The 17,896-nt window shown below is 48.3% G+C and overlaps 1 protein-coding gene across 1 annotated transcript in view; it reads right to left on the bottom strand.

Annotated features, from left to right (window-relative positions):
- Positions 1–17,896, bottom strand: part of tube1 (tubulin, epsilon 1) — a 36,513-nt gene that overhangs the window by 14,199 nt on the left and 4,418 nt on the right. The window contains exons 5-10 of the mRNA XM_080513736.1: positions 15,029–15,144; positions 9,654–9,775; positions 7,935–8,122; positions 7,570–7,742; positions 2,488–2,628; positions 1,406–1,546 (exon numbers count right to left, since the gene is read on the bottom strand). Coding sequence (XP_080369862.1) covers positions 1,406–1,546; positions 2,488–2,628; positions 7,570–7,742; positions 7,935–8,122; positions 9,654–9,775; positions 15,029–15,144 — 881 coding nt within the window. The remainder of the gene's footprint in view (positions 1–1,405; positions 1,547–2,487; positions 2,629–7,569; positions 7,743–7,934; positions 8,123–9,653; positions 9,776–15,028; positions 15,145–17,896) is intronic.

Raw genomic sequence — 17,896 nt, 5'->3', positions numbered from 1 at the left:
ACAAGCTGGAACAGTTTTAAGAGGAAACGCAGGAACAGATGTCCATATGATACCAAAATACCAGAACGTCACAAAAACAAGTAGACAGTTTTCAACAATCAAGGCAAACACACTGCGGTCCAGAGCGAGTGATTCCTGAACTCTGTGATTGAGCAGGGAGGATGATCTCTGTGGTGCTGATGGTGTGTGTTGGAAGAAGAAAGGACGAAGAGTTCTTCCACACCTCCAAAAGAAAAGAGGCAGGAGGATATCAATATATTCCTTTAGAAACTACATCTTAATACGTTCCTGCATGTTTGTTTCATTTAAATGTAACATGAGATGTGGTGAAAAGCAAGTTGTCACCAGGAGACAGTGAGATGTTCTTCTGTCTGTCTCTTTCCAGCAGAACACCAGAGGCCAGCAGGTGAAGGTACTGTGGTTCTAACAGGAGATCTGAGGAACAACGGCCCTGCAGACATTAAACTGCAAATGAGCAGGAAAAGTCCAGTTTGACTGTGATCAGCTGACCTTACACCTGTTCAGAGGGAAGCTTTGTTTCTCTGCAACTTTGAGCAGTTTGTTTTAGATCAGCCAGGTCAGTTCTTCTTCTGCAACTCCTTTATCAACCACATTGCTTTAAACTGATGTTACAACAGAACACTGTGGCTGCAGGTCACAGCAGAACCTGCTGCTCCATGTTTCATGGTTCAACGTCCTTCACTAGTCTGCTGGTCCTCCTTTTCTCTCTCATACTGGACTCCCTTTTCCTGCCTCTGGCAACATGACGCTCAGAGACTCAGGACTCAGGCTGCTGAATGGAGGCTGTGTGTGTGTGAGTGTGTGTGAGTGTGAGTGTGTGTGAGAGAGTGTGTGAGTGTGAGTGTGTGAGAGAGTGTGTGAGTGAGTGTGTGAGTGAGAGTGTGAGAGTGTGTGTGAGTGTGAGTGTGTGTGAGAGTGTGAGTGTGTGTGAGAGTGTGAGTGTGTGTGAGAGTGTGAGTGTGTGTGAGAGTGTGTGTGAGAGTGTGAGTGTGTGTGAGAGTGTGAGTGTGTGTGAGAGTGTGAGTGTGTGTGAGAGTGTGAGTGTGTGTGAGAGTGTGAGTGTGTGTGTGAGAGTGAGTGAGTGTGAGAGTGAGTGAGTGAGAGTGTGAGTGAGTGAGAGTGTGTGAGAGTGTGTGAGTGTGTGTGAGTGTGTGTGAGAGTGTGTGAGTGTGTGTGAGAGTGTGTGAGTGTGTGTGAGAGTGTGAGAGTGTGAGTGTGTGAGTGTGTGAGAGTGTGAGTGTGTGAGTGTGTGAGAGTGTGAGAGTGTGAGAGTGTGTGTGAGAGTGTGAGAGTGTGAGTGTGTGCGTGCGTGTGTGTGTGTGTGTGAGTGTGAGTGTGAGTGTGAGTGTGAGTGTGAGTGTGTGTGTGTGTGTGTGTGTGAGACCTCTGGATGTTCCTGCGCAGGTCGGACAGCTGCACGTGGCCCCGGACCATGAGGGCACAGGCCAGGTACAGGCTGTGTCGGGGGTCTGCCCGGACCAGCTGGTGGTCTCTGCTGAAGGCGTCACTGAACATCTGGTCCAGTCTGGAGGACAGGGTTGGGGTGAAGGTTAGTGTGGAGGAGCAGAGCGGAAGAGGTGGGTGTTTACCCTGCAGACCCCCCAGCAGACACAGCCTGTGGTGGGGGAGGACTGAGCTCCTCGCTCTCTGGACTTCACACATGATGGAATGAAAGCTGGTTGTGTTTTCTTGCAGAGCAACGGAGAGGACAATAAAACAGCCCAGGTTTGATCCTGGTACTGATTGACCTCCAAACACCTCGCTGGCATATTTCTTCAGTGATCTGCTTTTCTCTCCCTGGTCACTGTTTTTCACTCCAAAGTCTTTTTTGTGTTTGTGAGGAAATGCAACCATTCTGACTCGATCTAGTTTTGTTGACTGAACTGTAGAACTGTGCATCCTGATTCAAAGATTCAGATTTATATATTTGTCTCAGAAAGAAACTAGAATAACGTTTTTAACCACTTTTCACCAAATACGGTCAATCTGGAGTCATAAAAACTACTTTCACTTTAAAACACAGTTCATGACTTTTGAGTTTTGCATATTTACCAAAACTGTGGTTTAAGTTTAAGTTAGTTCTCTAAGTTAGTTCACTTTTAAATGTGTCTTCTGGTTGACCAGTTACATTTATAACACACACAACAGTATCAGGATGAAACAGGAGTTTTTCTATAAAACATCCAGTTCGTCAAACGTCTTTTAAATGACACGTTTTCAAACTTCAGTGATTTTGAAAATATGACATATTTGATCACAGTAATATCAAATCAAATCTTTTACAATCATTGTTTTCCTGCTTCAGTGTCTCAGCCAGAAGAAATTGCTCGATGTTTAGAAAGTCAAAGATCAATTGAAAGCAGCTTTTCCGTGTTGAATGATTTCTGTTAGCCCCGAGGAGAGTGAGGGAGCTGGACGGCGGGAGCAGTTTAAGATCTGAACAGCTGTGACACTGTGCACACGGACCTCCTGCTGGGCACGCTGACGTCCGCCAGGGCGTAGAGCGGCATCATGCTGGGAACCAGGTAGTGCAGGCGGGGGAAGGGCACCAGGTTCATAGCGATCTCGTTCAGGTCCGTGTTGAGGGAGCCTTCGAAACGAGCCGAGCTGCAAACACCAGAACACGGGAGGAAACCTGGATGAGCTCTAGAGAGTCTGAATTGCTTTGGAATCCTGCTCCACCACCACAAACTGATTCTTGCAACTTTGAGACAATGTTCATTCATAGCTGCAGTATTTCTGTTTCATGTCCTTCAATATGACACAGTGACGTTCCACAGTATTAGGAGTTCAGACAAACATGACATGCAGCAGAGGTGTGAAACAGCTGGTCTCACCGCTTTGCAGGATCGAAAAATCATCTGGAGCCACAAAGTGTGTTAAAGAATGTTGTTGAAAGCAGAATGTTGTTGAAAGCGCGTTCCAAAGTAAAGACGTCTGAAAACACTGCCTCTGCTTTGAAGTGTGGACGAGCAAGACGCATATTTGAGAAAAAAGGATGTCATGGCCCCTCCTCCAAGAACCCTGGGATCCTCTCCAAGGACCCTGTGATCCTCTCCAAGAACCCTGTGATCCTCTCCAAGGACCCTGATCACCCTCTGTCGCTTCACAACATGGCGGACGACCTGCTGCAGGTCAAGCGGCAGAAGCCCGTTCCTTTCCTCAGGTGTGACGTTGGATTTCTCTTCTTGCCTGTTGTGTGTTTTGCTTTTGGTGCTGTACTCCCACAGCAGAGTCACGGCCCTCAGACTCCATAACAAGCCATGAGAACCAGGGCTGCACTCAAGGCCAAGCTCACAAGGTCCAGTCCCAAGTCCAGATGAGCTCAAGAGTAAACCATGTGACGAGTGGTGCTCCGATCGATGGGCCACCGACAATTATCGGCCGATCTCCGTGGAAAATATGTGATCGGCGTTTGTCGATTAATGTCTTTCATTCCCAAGCACAAAAGCCCCGCCCCCTTTCCTTCACGCTGTGCAGGCGCGTGGCTGCAAACAACAACCATCATGTCGGCCGTGTGGAACTTTAAGATCTGTGAGAGTGATGTAAAGTTTGTATCCCGCAACAAACAAATACCTGGTGGGGGTTAGGGTTAGAAGCCAGAGCTCCACAGTGGACTGTCACATCCAACGTCTCTCCTCCTCTAAGTTCCACCACTGACCAATGAGCTCAGTCAGTCAGTCACTGGATTGATGATTTCTTTTGTAAAGTAGAAGAAAGGTAAGCATTCAGTGGTTTTTTCTTTGACATTGTTTGGTTTAGGCAGTGTTGAGACAGATTGCCTTTTCTTGCACTATTCAGCCTGTAGAGAGCCTTCATGTTTTCAGTCTGTTAAAGATTGTTACTGAGAGCAGGTTGGTTTAAAAACTTGGTTGAGACGATTAAAATATTTGGAGTCCAATGGTCCGAGACAAGTCTGAGTCAAATATGAAGGAGTCCAAGTCAAGTCCGCAACGACAAAAAATACAAAACAACAACAACAACAACAACGTCTGGGGCAGTGACATCAGCCACCTGCTGAAAAAAACTATTTTTCCCCAGGAGAGTCCATGCTCCGTGAAGAAGCTGTCGAACTTGCAGGCCAACGTTTGTTCAGGAGTGCTCAAGTTTCTTCTTGTTCTTATGGAGATTGAATCAACCTTCACAGTGCCACCTAGAGGCCTGGCATATGTACTACATTGTTTTGAATCATGATCATGGTGCAAGGTGGACGGGAAATAATAATTTAAAAAAAGAATGATGGAGAAGAAAAAGATATCGTACTGGCTCCTGTGAACAGCAGCCAGTAAAGCTCAGCTTCCACCGCACACAAAGTGCAGGAATGCACAGGTATAGTCTGTTACAGTTTGAGTTTCCAACGCAAGAATTGGTGATTTTCCAGAAAAAAAACGCTCCAAAGGCTTTTCCACTTCCCCTCCGTCAGGGTACCTGGGCCATCTGCTGATTGGTCAGTGATTTACTACACGCCCTCAATATTTTAATATGTGTGATGGAAGGATGGCTCCTACCATGAAGCATGGAGAAGGAAGTGTGATGGAAGGATGGCTCCTACCATGAAGCATGGAGAAGGAAGTGTGATGGAAGGATGGCTCCTACCATGAAGCATGGAGAAGGAAGTGTGATGGAAGGATGGCTCCTACCATGAAGCATGGAGAAGGAAGTGTGATGGAAGGATGGTTCCTACCATGAGGCATGGAGAAGGAAGTGTGATGGAAGGATGGCTCCTACCATGAAGCATGGAGAAGGAAGTGTGATGGAAGGATGGCTCCTACCATGAAGCATGGAGAAGGAAGTGTGATGGAAGGATGGCTCCTACCATGAAGCATGGAGAAGGAAGTGTGATGGAAGGATGGCTCCTACCATGAAGCATGGAGAAGGAAGTGTGATGGAAGGATGGCTCCTACCATGAAGCATGGAGAAGGAAGTGTGATGGAAGGATGGCTCCTACCATGAAGCATGGAGAAGGAAGTGTGATGGAAGGATGGCTCCTACCATGAAGCATGGAGAAGGAAGTGTGATGGAAGGATGGTTCCTACCATGAGGCATGGAGAAGGAAGTGTGATGGAAGGATGGCTCCTACCATGAAGCATGGAGAAGGAAGTGTGATGGAAGGATGGCTCCTACCATGAGGCATGGAGAAGGAAGTGTGATGGAAGGATGGTTCCTACCATGAGGCATGGAGAAGGAAGTGTGATGGAAGGATGGCTCCTACCATGAGGCATGGAGAAGGAAGTGTGATGGAAGGATGGTTCCTACCATGAGGCATGGAGAAGGAAGTGTGATGGAAGGATGGTTCCTACCATGAGGCATGGAGAAGGAAGTGTGATGGAAGGATGGTTCCTACCATGAGGCATGGAGAAGGAAGTGTGATGGAAGGATGGCTCCTACCATGAAGCATGGAGAAGGAAGTGTGATGGAAGGATGGTTCCTACCATGAGGCATGGAGAAGGAAGTGTGATGGAAGGATGGCTCCTACCATGAAGCATGGAGAAGGAAGTGTGATGGAAGGATGGCTCCTACCATGAAGCATGGAGAAGGAAGTGTGATGGAAGGATGGCTCCTACCATGAAGCATGGAGAAGGAAGTGTGATGGAAGGATGGTTCCTACCATGAGGCATGGAGAAGGAAGTGTGATGGAAGGATGGCTCCTACCATGAAGCATGGAGAAGGAAGTGTGATGGAAGGATGGCTCCTACCATGAAGCATGGAGAAGGAAGTGTGATGGAAGGATGGCTCCTACCATGAAGCATGGAGAAGGAAGTGTGATGGAAGGATGGCTCCTACCATGAAGCATGGAGAAGGAAGTGTGATGGTGGAGTCACACAGAAGCAGCATGGCTACCACAGCATCCTGCAGCAACATGTCATCCCATCTAGTTTGTGTTTAGTTGGACTAACATTTGTTTTGAGACCAAACACCTCCAGGCTGTGTGAGAGTGATGAACGCTGCCACATGACCTGAATCTAATATAGAAAAAAACCTGTTTTGAGTTATTTCACACTTCTTTTTTTGTTACATATTTCCATGTGTGCCATTCATAGTTTGAATGCCTTCACTGAAAATCTACAATGTACACAGTCATGAAAATAAAGACGAACCATTGAATGAGAAGTTGTGTCCACACTTGTGACTGGTAGTGTGATTCACATGCATGTGAGCCACATTATGAGGAAGTAGTAGACCTCAGCACCTCCACAGTGCTGATGCCCACACTTTGTGCAGCTGCAGTTCCTCTTCTGTCAGTGGAGCCTCCAACATCTGTGGTGGTCAGCGAGCTCTCTCCACTGAGGTACTGCCTGTTTTCATTCCCCCCTCCTCTTGTTGAGTGTGCCCAGCCGAGTACAAATCCTGTATGAGCACCTAGCAGTGTCTTTTTCATGCTGGACAAAGTGAAAGAGTGTCTGGGCAATAGCAGACCTCCTCTCCAGTCTCCTGAAGCCACAGCAGCAGCTCCTGCCGCTGCACAGCAGAGCCAAGAGACCCTTCGCCCCCACAGCCAATAAGAATGTTCAACACCCCACACATTTATCACATATACAGTATCATCTCTGCCACAACTGGACAAGTCAGTGAGTGGGCAATCTAATTGTGTGAGAGGTGAGGCCTGATTCCAGTCAGGTATGGATGACCCCTCTGCACATATAGGAGGAGGTGTGGCAGGCAGTCAACACACTGACGCTGCAGCACAGCCTGAAAGAGGAGCAGTGGACGTCACAAGTGTGTTTTCATTTAGTTTTGAGTTAATAAAGTAAGGTGACTGGACAGTCAGCGTCGGTCTCCGTGCCTGTGTGTGTGTGGACCCCAGGGGGGCGAACATGTTTCCTAGTGTGTCTGTGCGTTGACTCCACCTGTCACAGCTGTGCCCGGGGTGGCTCCTACATGTGAAGATCCACCACACTCAGTCCACGTGTACGTGTGCCCAGGTTTTTACAAAAACTGATATTTCACCCTTAAAACAAATGTTAATTTAGAGGGACCCACATATCTTGCCTGGTTCAGAGCTGCTATGAGGAGCCAGACCTGTAGGGGGTGGTGTAGCGAGAAGCATGAAGCCTTGATAGCCAATCAGAATCCTGGAAAAATAAACGTCATGTGGAGCCAGCTGAGGAAATATATCAGCCCACAACAACAGCAGCTTCTCTGCTGGAGGCGAGCACGGTTTAAAAGCAGATGTAGAGTGGTTTTAAAATAAGCACCGTCAATGAATTTAGCACTGTGTTGACAGATGAGCTTCCACATGTGAGCAAATGATCAACTTGGAGCCCATTTTTCTGTGAGCAAACCCTCAGCAGATCAGCCTGAACTCTGTTTGAATTCAGTTTAAATCTTTACTCTAATGGTGAACACCACAAGAGCCTGACGTGCTCCATTCAGGAAAGCTTTTTAAGTTTCAGGACGATGGTGCTGTGGGCTCGTGGTCCAGGTCGTATTTATATATTACAGTAAAGTGACAATGGCAACAACAGCTATGGCCCAATTATGAGATGTGCGTTGTGATGGCAGAGGGGAGTGTGTTGAGCCTGGGCTCTCGGTGACATTACACAGTACCTTGTCATATTGAGAAGCAGGTTCGCCACGATGTTATTCATGGCATCGAAGGGCTTTTCTACTCCGGCGTCGCCTCCGAGCCCTGAGATGAGGGTGCGGTCACTTCTGATCACCGGTCCAGGCTTTGATCCCTGAGCCATGAGAGTGATCCGGCTCACAATGTCCAGCAAAGACTGCAGGGAAACCAGGAGAACACAAGAGAGGCACTGACTCCCTAACACACACACACACACACACACACACACACACACACACACACACACACACACACACACACACACACACACACACACACACACACACACACACACACACACACACACACACACACACACACACACACACACACACACACACACACACACCTGGTTGTCCACAGGCAGCACACAGTCGGCGTGTTCTGCCAGCTCCCTCATGGCCAGCACACTGTTGTACGGAGAAGTGACCACGTCGTCCTCGGCCGACGGATAGATGGCGGTGACGATGCGGCACACTTCAGGAAACTCCTCCTCCAGCAGACCGAGCACTCTGGTCCCAAGACCTGAACCTGTACCTGATGCACGCACACACACACTTCAATCCCACTTATTTTGTTATATCCACCCATCCATCCATTATTGACCTCTACATCCAGGCCGGGTGGTGGAGGCAGCAGTCTGAGCAGAGTTGCCCAGACTTCCCTCACCCCAGACTCTTCCTCCAGCGGGTGTGACCCCAAGGTGTTCCCAGGCCAACATAGTCCCTCCAGGTGTCCTGGGTCTGCTCCGGAGGGACATGCCTGGAACTCCTCCCTGGAGAGGCGTCCGGGGGGGCATCCGAAACACATACCTGAGCCTCCTCAGCTGGATCCTCTGGATGTGGAGGAGCAGCGGCTCTACTCCGAGCTCCTCCTGGTGACTGAGCTCCTCACCCTATCTCTAAGGGTGACTGAGCTCCTCCCCTTATCTCTAAGGGTGACTGAGCTCCTCCCCCTATCTCTAAGGATGACTGAGCTCCTCACCCTATCTCTAAGGGTGACTGAGCTCCCTCCCTTATCTCTAAGGGTGACTGAGCTCCTCCCCCTATCTCTAAGGATGACTGAGCTCCTCCCCCTATCTCTAAGGGTGACTGAGCTCCTCCCTCTATCTCTAAGGATGACTGAGCTCCTCACCCTATCTCTAAGGATGACTGAGCTCCTCCCCTTATCTCTAAGGGTGACTGAGCTCCTCCCCTTATCTCTAAGGGTGACTGAGCTCCTCACCTTATCTCTAAGGGTGACTGAGCTCCTCACCCTATCTCTAAGGGTGACTGAGCTCCTCCCCCTATCTCTAAGGATGACTGAGCTCCTCCCCCTATCTCTAAGGGTGACTGAGCTCCTCACCCTATCTCTAAGGGTGACTGAGCTCCTCCCCCTATCTCTAAGGGTGACTGAGCTCCTCCCCCTATCTCTAAGGGTGACTGAGCTCCTCACCCTATCTCTAAGGGTGACTGAGCTCCTCCCTCTATCTCTAAGGGTGACTGAGCTCCTCCCCCTATCTCTCAGGGTGACTGAGGAGAAGTGAAGAAAGTGTGTCCTCTCTCTCCCTGGTTGTTCCAGGTTATAAAAAGTGTGTTGCTCCTAGCAGCCAATCAGAAATCAAACCCTATATAGTGTCATCAGGAGTTCAGCCAATCACAATCAAGGTAGGCTCCTCCCTTTGACTCCTCCCACAATCAGGCAGCTCTGCTCTGGCACATGGCACCACAACAGGAAGTACTTCCTCGTCTTCCCAGAGATGGGCGTGTGTGGGCGGAGCCAGTCCAGCTCACGCACACACAGCAGATTCTGAATGCAGCTCCTATGAACCAATATTCTAATGAAGGAGAATCAAGGAGGAGCTGGGTTTGCAGCAATAAACCTTTTTGGACCAAGGAGATTATGTGAAAGTGTTGAAAAACCGCATAATATGACTCCTTTAATTTCTTTGGTTTCGGTTTCTCAGTATCAAACACGAAAATGGAAATTCTATAAAATAACAGGACTTGTGACAATGGACAGAAAAGAAAAGAAAAGTGTTGTGACTTCCTTCACACAATGTGGGTATTGTAGAGTGTTTAGAGTTCACCTCCTCCCATAGAGTGAATGATGAAGAAGCACTGGAGACAGTCGCAGTGCTCTGCTGCTCTCCTCAGCTGCTCCACCAGCTGCTCCCTGTAGACCGAACCATACGTTAGGTGTCCCACTGCCCTGAGGAAGAGGAAGAAGAGGGGAATGGGGGGAGGAAGAGGAAGAGAGGAAGGGAAATTCTGGGTAAAACTTGTGTGACTCAGTTATTAAGAAAAAACTTCAAAAAGTTTGGGGTTTACATTTTCTTTGGCTCACAAGTTTTGACATGTCATCACCTGCTGACGGGCTGGTCCTGTGTGCAGTCTACATGTTCTCCCTGAGCCTGGTGGCTCATAGTCCTGTTCCAAGAGTTCTAACTGTGTGCAGTCTACATGTTCTCCCTGAGCCTGGTGGCTCATAGTCCTGTTCCAAAACTTCTGTGTGCAGTCTACATGTTCTCCCTGAGCCTGGTGGCTCATAGTCCTGTTCCAACACTTCTAACTGTGTGCAGTCTACATGTTCTCCCTGAGCCTGTTGGCTCATAGTCCTGTTCCAACACTTCTAACTGTGTGCAGTCTACATGTTCTCCCTGAGCCTGGTGGCTCATAGTCCTGTTCCAAGAGTTCTAACTGTGTGCAGTCTACATGTTCTCCCTGAGCCTGGTGGCTCATAGTCCTGTTACAACACTTCTAACTGTGTGCAGTCTACATGTTCTCCCTGAGCCTGGTGGCTCCTAGTCCTGTTCCAACACTTCTGTGTGCAGTCTACATGTTCTCCCTGAGCCTGGTGGCTCATAGTCCTGTTCCAACAGTTCTAACTGTGTGCAGTCTACATGTTCTCCCTGAGCCTGGTGGCTCATAGTCCTGTTCCAACAGTTCTAACTGTGTGCAGTCTACATGTTCTCCCTGAGCCTGGTGGCTCATAGTCCTGTTCCAACAGTTCTAACTGTGTGCAGTCTACATGTTCTCCCTGAGCCTGGTGGCTCATAGTCCTGTTCCAAGACTTCTAACTGTGTGCAGTCTACATGTTCTCCCTGAGCCTGGTGGCTCATAGTCCTGTTCCAAGAGTTCTAACTGTGTGCAGTCTACATGTTCTCCCTGAGCCTGGTGGCTCGTAGTCCTGTTCCAACAGTTCTAACTGTGTGCAGTCTACATGTTCTCCCTGAGCCTGGTGGCTCATAGTCCTGTTCCAACACTTCTAACTGTGTGCAGTCTACATGTTCTCCCTGAGCCTGTTGGCTCATAGTCCTGTTCCAACACTTCTAACTGTGTGCAGTCTACATGTTCTCCCTGAGCCTGGTGGCTCATAGTCCTGTTCCAACAGTTCTAACTGTGTGCAGTCTACATGTTCTCCCTGAGCCTGGTGGCTCATAGTCCTGTTCCAACAGTTCTAACTGTGTGCAGTCTACATGTTCTCCCTGAGCCTGGTGGCTCATAGTCCTGTTCCAACAGTTCTAACTGTGTGCAGTCTACATGTTCTCCCTGAGCCTGGTGGCTCATAGTCCTGTTCCAACAGTTCTAACTGTGTGCAGTCTACATGTTCTCCCTGAGCCTGGTGGCTCTTAGTCCTGTTCCAAGACTTCTAACTGTGTGCAGTCTACATGTTCTCCCTGAGCCTGGTGGCTCATAGTCCTGTTCCAAGACTTCTAACTGTGTGCTGTCTACATGTTCTCCCTGAGCCTGGTGGCTCCTAGTCCTGTTCCAAGACTTCTAACTGTGTGCAGTCTACATGTTCTCCCTGAGCCTGGTGGCTCGTAGTCCTGTTCCAACAGTTCTAACTGTGTGCAGTCTACATGTTCTCCCTGAGCCTGGTGGCTCATAGTCCTGTTCCAACACTTCTAACTGTGTGCTGTCTACATGTTCTCCCTGAGCCTGGTGGCTCATAGTCCTGTTCCAACACTTCTAACTGTGTGCAGTCTACATGTTCTCCCTGAGCCTGGTGGCTCATAGCCCTGTTCCAACAGTTCTAACTGTGTGCAGTCTACATGTTCTCCCTGAGCCTGGTGGCTCATAGTCCTGTTCCAACACTTCTAACTGTGTGCAGTCTACATGTTCTCCCTGAGCCTGGTGGCTCGTAGTCCTGTTCCAACAGTTCTAACTGTGTGCAGTCTACATGTTCTCCCTGAGCCTGGTGGCTCATAGTCCTGTTCCAACAGTTCTAACTGTGTGCAGTCTACATGTTCTCCCTGAGCCTGGTGGCTCATAGTCCTGTTCCAACAGTTCTAACTGTGTGCAGTCTACATGTTCTCCCTGAGCCTGGTGGCTCATAGTCCTGTTCCAAGACTTCTAACTGTGTGCTGTCTACATGTTCTCCCTGAGCCTGGTGGCTCCTAGTCCTGTTCCAAGACTTCTAACTGTGTGCAGTCTACATGTTCTCCCTGAGCCTGGTGGCTCGTAGTCCTGTTCCAACAGTTCTAACTGTGTGCAGTCTACATGTTCTCCCTGAGCCTGGTGGCTCATAGTCCTGTTCCAACACTTCTAACTGTGTGCTGTCTACATGTTCTCCCTGAGCCTGGTGGCTCATAGTCCTGTTCCAACACTTCTAACTGTGTGCAGTCTACATGTTCTCCCTGAGCCTGGTGGCTCATAGCCCTGTTCCAACAGTTCTAACTGTGTGCAGTCTACATGTTCTCCCTGAGCCTGGTGGCTCATAGTCCTGTTCCAACACTTCTAACTGTGTGCAGTCTACATGTTCTCCCTGAGCCTGGTGGCTCGTAGTCCTGTTCCAACAGTTCTAACTGTGTGCAGTCTACATGTTCTCCCTGAGCCTGGTGGCTCATAGTCCTGTTCCAACAGTTCTAACTGTGTGCAGTCTACATGTTCTCCCTGAGCCTGGTGGCTCATAGTCCTGTTCCAACAGTTCTAACTGTGTGCAGTCTACATGTTCTCCCTGAGCCTGGTGGCTCATAGTCCTGTTCCAACAGTTCTAACTGTGTGCAGTCTACATGTTCTCCCTGAGCCTGGTGGCTCATAGTCCTGTTCCAAGACTTCTAACTGTGTGCTGTCTACATGTTCTCCCTGAGCCTGGTGGCTCCTAGTCCTGTTCCAAGACTTCTAACTGTGTGCAGTCTACATGTTCTCCCTGAGCCTGGTGGCTCGTAGTCCTGTTCCAACAGTTCTAACTGTGTGCAGTCTACATGTTCTCCCTGAGCCTGGTGGCTCATAGTCCTGTTCCAACACTTCTAACTGTGTGCTGTCTACATGTTCTCCCTGAGCCTGGTGGCTCATAGTCCTGTTCCAACACTTCTAACTGTGTGCAGTCTACATGTTCTCCCTGAGCCTGGTGGCTCATAGTCCTGTTCCAAGACTTCTAACTGTGTGCTGTCTACATGTTCTCCCTGAGCCTGGTGGCTCCTAGTCCTGTTCCAAGACTTCTAACTGTGTGCTGTCTACATGTTCTCCCTGAGCCTGGTGGCTCCTAGTCCTGTTCCAAGACTTCTAACTGTGTGCAGTCTACATGTTCTCCCTGAGCCTGGTGGCTCGTAGTCCTGTTCCAACAGTTCTAACTGTGTGCAGTCTACATGTTCTCCCTGAGCCTGGTGGCTCATAGTCCTGTTCCAAGACTTCTAACTGTGTGCTGTCTACATGTTCTCCCTGAGCCTGGTGGCTCGTAGTCCTGTTCCAACAGTTCTAACTGTGTGCAGTCTACATGTTCTCCCTGAGCCTGGTGGCTCATAGTCCTGTTCCAACACTTCTAACTGTGTGCTGTCTACATGTTCTCCCTGAGCCTGGTGGCTCATAGTCCTGTTCCAACACTTCTAACTGTGTGCAGTCTACATGTTCTCCCTGAGCCTGGTGGCTCCTAGTCCTGTTCCAAGACTTCTAACTGTGTGCAGTCTACATGTTCTCCCTGAGCCTGGTGGCTCGTAGTCCTGTTCCAACAGTTCTAACTGTGTGCAGTCTACATGTTCTCCCTGAGCCTGGTGGCTCATAGTCCTGTTCCAACACTTCTAACTGTGTGCTGTCTACATGTTCTCCCTGAGCCTGGTGGCTCATAGTCCTGTTCCAACACTTCTAACTGTGTGCAGTCTACATGTTCTCCCTGAGCCTGGTGGCTCCTAGTCCTGTTCCAACAGTTCTAAATGTTATGGTTTCTGTGTCAAACTGATAAACAAACGTCATACAACACCAGCAGACTGCTTCTGATGAAGATGCTGTCAAAACATGTCAAAGATAAGTCTTAAAGCCTTAGGGCCCGTCCACACCAGGAACCTGGTTCACCTGAACCAGATGTTCCTGGCCTGTCGTCCACCTGGCTCCCCCCCCCCCCACCGCTCCCTGGTGCTCCACCTCAGATATGAAGGCAGCTCACAATGAAAACTTATTTCATATAAGAAGAATTACATTTCTTTAAATTCCCCCAAAAGCTTCACATCCTCCATTTAAACAAAAACATATACAAATATGCTGAACACACATGCGGATGTGGGCCAATCAAATATTGGTCATGAAAACAATCCCAAACCAGATGAAGAAAGAAACGTGGCTCCGGGTTAAGAAGCACTGCACTGCTTTGTGTGAATTAAAGTGAAATGTATCTCCTGTAATTGAATTTCGTCTGCATGTTTAATTGACAATCCAGCAGAGTTTGAACGTTTACTTTGCTTCGGAGACGTCGTCTGTCAGCTTCAGTGTTAAATATTTGTTGCTTATTCCTCGGACTTCACATAATGAAATGATGAGCCGTGTTCTCACAGCTCATCATTTCATTATGATCGGATGAAAACCTTCAAGGTTTGCTGGGATAGATCTGAATCCAACGTTCCTGCTGCCGGCTCAGACAGTTGTTAAATAAAAATAACAATAATAAAAAACCAGAGCAATCAGAGATTCCTGATGTCCGTCAAGGGAAACATCTATCAGTTGTGAAAATATGGAATGTAGTTTTGATGTAATCCTTAAAAGCCCATAAAATGAAAACTTACCTGAAAATGTAATGGAATCTTCTGTGGCCTAATATCTCTCTGTGGGGAACATTTCCACAAAGTTCCATAAAGTTCTTCTGATCCTGGAACTTTCAAAATGTTTCAAATCCATGGCTTGGTTCTCGAATGGCAATTATTAGTTTGAGCTCTATCAATCCATCATCGTCTGATTTCTGACTAATGCTGACCTCTGATCAACTGAAGGTCAACACCATGACAACGCAACCACCCACCGACACACTGACACACCCACCCACACACTGACACACCCACCCACACACCCACTCACCCACCCACAGGTCATCAGTATTGATAACAAAACTGCCCGAAACCAAACATAATGGTTCTCCTGTGTTCCACCACCTTTATTTCATGATACACGTCGTCTGATGTCAAACAGCCCACCCTGCACCGGGGGGGGGGTGTGGTGTGTGTGTGTGTGTGTGCGTGTGCGTGTTCTCTGCTCTCACCAGTTGTTTCCGGATCCCGACACGTCGGTGAGGAGCTGCATGCTGTCGAACAATTCTCTCTGAGGGCCCTGCAGCAGCTGGTTGACCACACCCTCCTCCATGTCCACCAGCACCGCCTGCAGAACACCAGGAACACTTCAACACCGGAACGTGAGGAACACTTAACACCGGAACGTGAGGAACACTTCAACACCGGAACGTGAGGAACACTTAACACTGGAACGTGAGGAACACTTCAACACTTCAACACTAGAACGGGAGGAACATGTCAACACCAGAACGTGAGGAACACTTCAACACCAGAACGTGAGGAACACGTCAACACCGGAACGTGAGGAACACGTCAACACCACAACGTGAGGAACACGTCAACACCACAACGTGAGGAACACTAAACACTAGAACGTGAGGAACACTTCAACACTAGAACGTGAGGAACACTAAACACTAGAACGTGAGGAACACTAAACACTAGAACATGAGGAACACTTCAACACTAGAATGTGAGGAACACTAAACACTAGAATGTGAGGAACACTTCAACACTAGAACGTGAGGAACACTTCAACACCAGAACGTGAGGAACACTAAACACCAGAACGTGAGGAACACTTCAACACTAGAACGGGAGGAACACTTCAACACCGGAACGTGAGGAACACTTCAACACCAGAATGTGAGGAATACTTCAACACTAGAATGTGAGGAACACTTCAACACCGGAACGTGAGGAACACGTCAACACCGGAACGTGAGGAACACGTCAACACCGGAACGTGAGGAACACGTCAACACCGGAACGTGAGGAATACTTCAACACCGGAACGTGAGGAACACTTCAACACCAGAACGTGAGGAACACTTCAACACCAGAACGTGAGGAACACTTCAACACCAGAACGTGAGGAACACTAAACACTAGAACGTGAGGAACACTTCAACACTAGAATGTGAGGAATACTTCAACACCGGAACGTGAGGAACACGTCAACACTGGAACGTGAGGAACACTTCAACACCGGAACGTGAGGAACACTTCAACACTAGAACGTGAGGAACACTTCAACACCGGAACGTGAGGAACACGTCAACACCGGAACGTGAGGAACACTTCAACACCAGAACGTGAGGAATACTTCAACACCAGAACGTGAGGAACACTTCAACACCAGAACGTGAGGAACACTAAACACCAGAACATGAGGAACACTTCAACACCAGAACGTGAGGAACACTTCAACACCAGAACGTGAGGAACACTAAACACTAGAACGTGAGGAACACTTCAACACTAGAATGTGAGGAATACTTCAACACCGGAACGTGAGGAACACGTCAACACTGGAACGTGAGGAACACTTCAACACCGGAACGTGAGGAACACTTCAACACTAGAACGTGAGGAACACTTCAACACCGGAACGTGAGGAACACATCAACACCGGAACGTGAGGAACACTTCAACACCAGAACGTGAGGAATACTTCAACACCAGAACGTGAGGAACACTTCAACACCAGAACGTGAGGAACACTAAACACCAGAACGTGAGGAACACTTCAACACCGGAACGTGAGGAACACTAAACACCGGAACGTGAGGAACACTGCAACACCGGAACGTGAGGAACACTAAACACCGGAACGTGAGGAACACTTCAACACCGGAACGTGAGGAACACTAAACACTAGAACGTGAGGAACACTAAACACCGGAACGTGAGGAACACTAAACACTAGAACGTGAGGAACACTAAACACCGGAACGTGAGGAACACTAAACACTAGAATGTGAGGAACACTAAACACTAGAACGTGAGGAACACTAAACACCAGAACGTGAGGAACACTTCAACACTAGAACGTGAGGAACACTAAACACTAGAACGTGAGGAACACTTCAACACCAGAACGTGAGGAACACTAAACACCAGAACGTGAGGAACACTTCAACACCAGAACGTGAGGAACACTAAACACCGGAACGTGAGGAACACTTCAACACCAGAACGTGAGGAACACTAAACACTAGAACGTGAGGAACACTAAACACCGGAACGTGAGGAACACTAAACACTAGAATGTGAGGAACACTAAACACTAGAATGTGAGGAACACTAAACACCGGAATGTGAGGAACACTAAACACTAGAACGTGAGGAACAGTAAACACCGGAACGTGAGGAACACTTCAACACCAGAACGTGAGGAACACTAAACACTAGAACGTGAGGAACACTAAACACCGGAACGTGAGGAACACTAAACACTAGAATGTGAGGAACACTAAACACCGGAATGTGAGGAACACTAAACACTAGAACGTGAGGAACAGTAAACACCGGAACGTGAGGAACACTAAACACTGGAACGTGAGGAACACTAAACACTAGAACGTGAGGAACACTAAACACTAGAACGTGAGGAACACTTCAACACTAGAAGGTGAGGAACACTTCAACACTAGAACATGAGGAACACTAAACACCAGAACGTGAGGAACACTTCAACACTAGAACGTGAGGAACACTTCAACACTAGAACGTGAGGAACACTAAACACCAGAATGTGAGGAACACTAAACACTAGAACGTGAGGAACACATGATTATTGTAGATTGTATATAATGTATAGAACAAGATATGCCCTATGCAGGCGAGTGCACGGTCAACATTGAGGGACAGTTATCATTACAGTCCAGTGGAGGACAGAAGATGTCCAACATGGACTTGTCGTCTCAAGGTCAGTTTGTCCAGGACTAAAGGAAACACTTACTAAGATTTAGACGATAGATTAGAGACAAAGTGCTCGGTGACCCTGACGTCCTGAACAAGCATTGATGATATGAAAAGAGAGCTGAGGCTTCCTG

Source organism: Blennius ocellaris, assembly GCF_963422515.1.
Source record: "Blennius ocellaris genome assembly, chromosome: 18".
Classification (NCBI taxonomy): domain Eukaryota; kingdom Metazoa; phylum Chordata; class Actinopteri; order Blenniiformes; family Blenniidae; genus Blennius; species Blennius ocellaris.
Note: the sequence above shows the minus strand (reverse complement) of the source record. Positions and strands in the feature narration are given on the sequence as shown.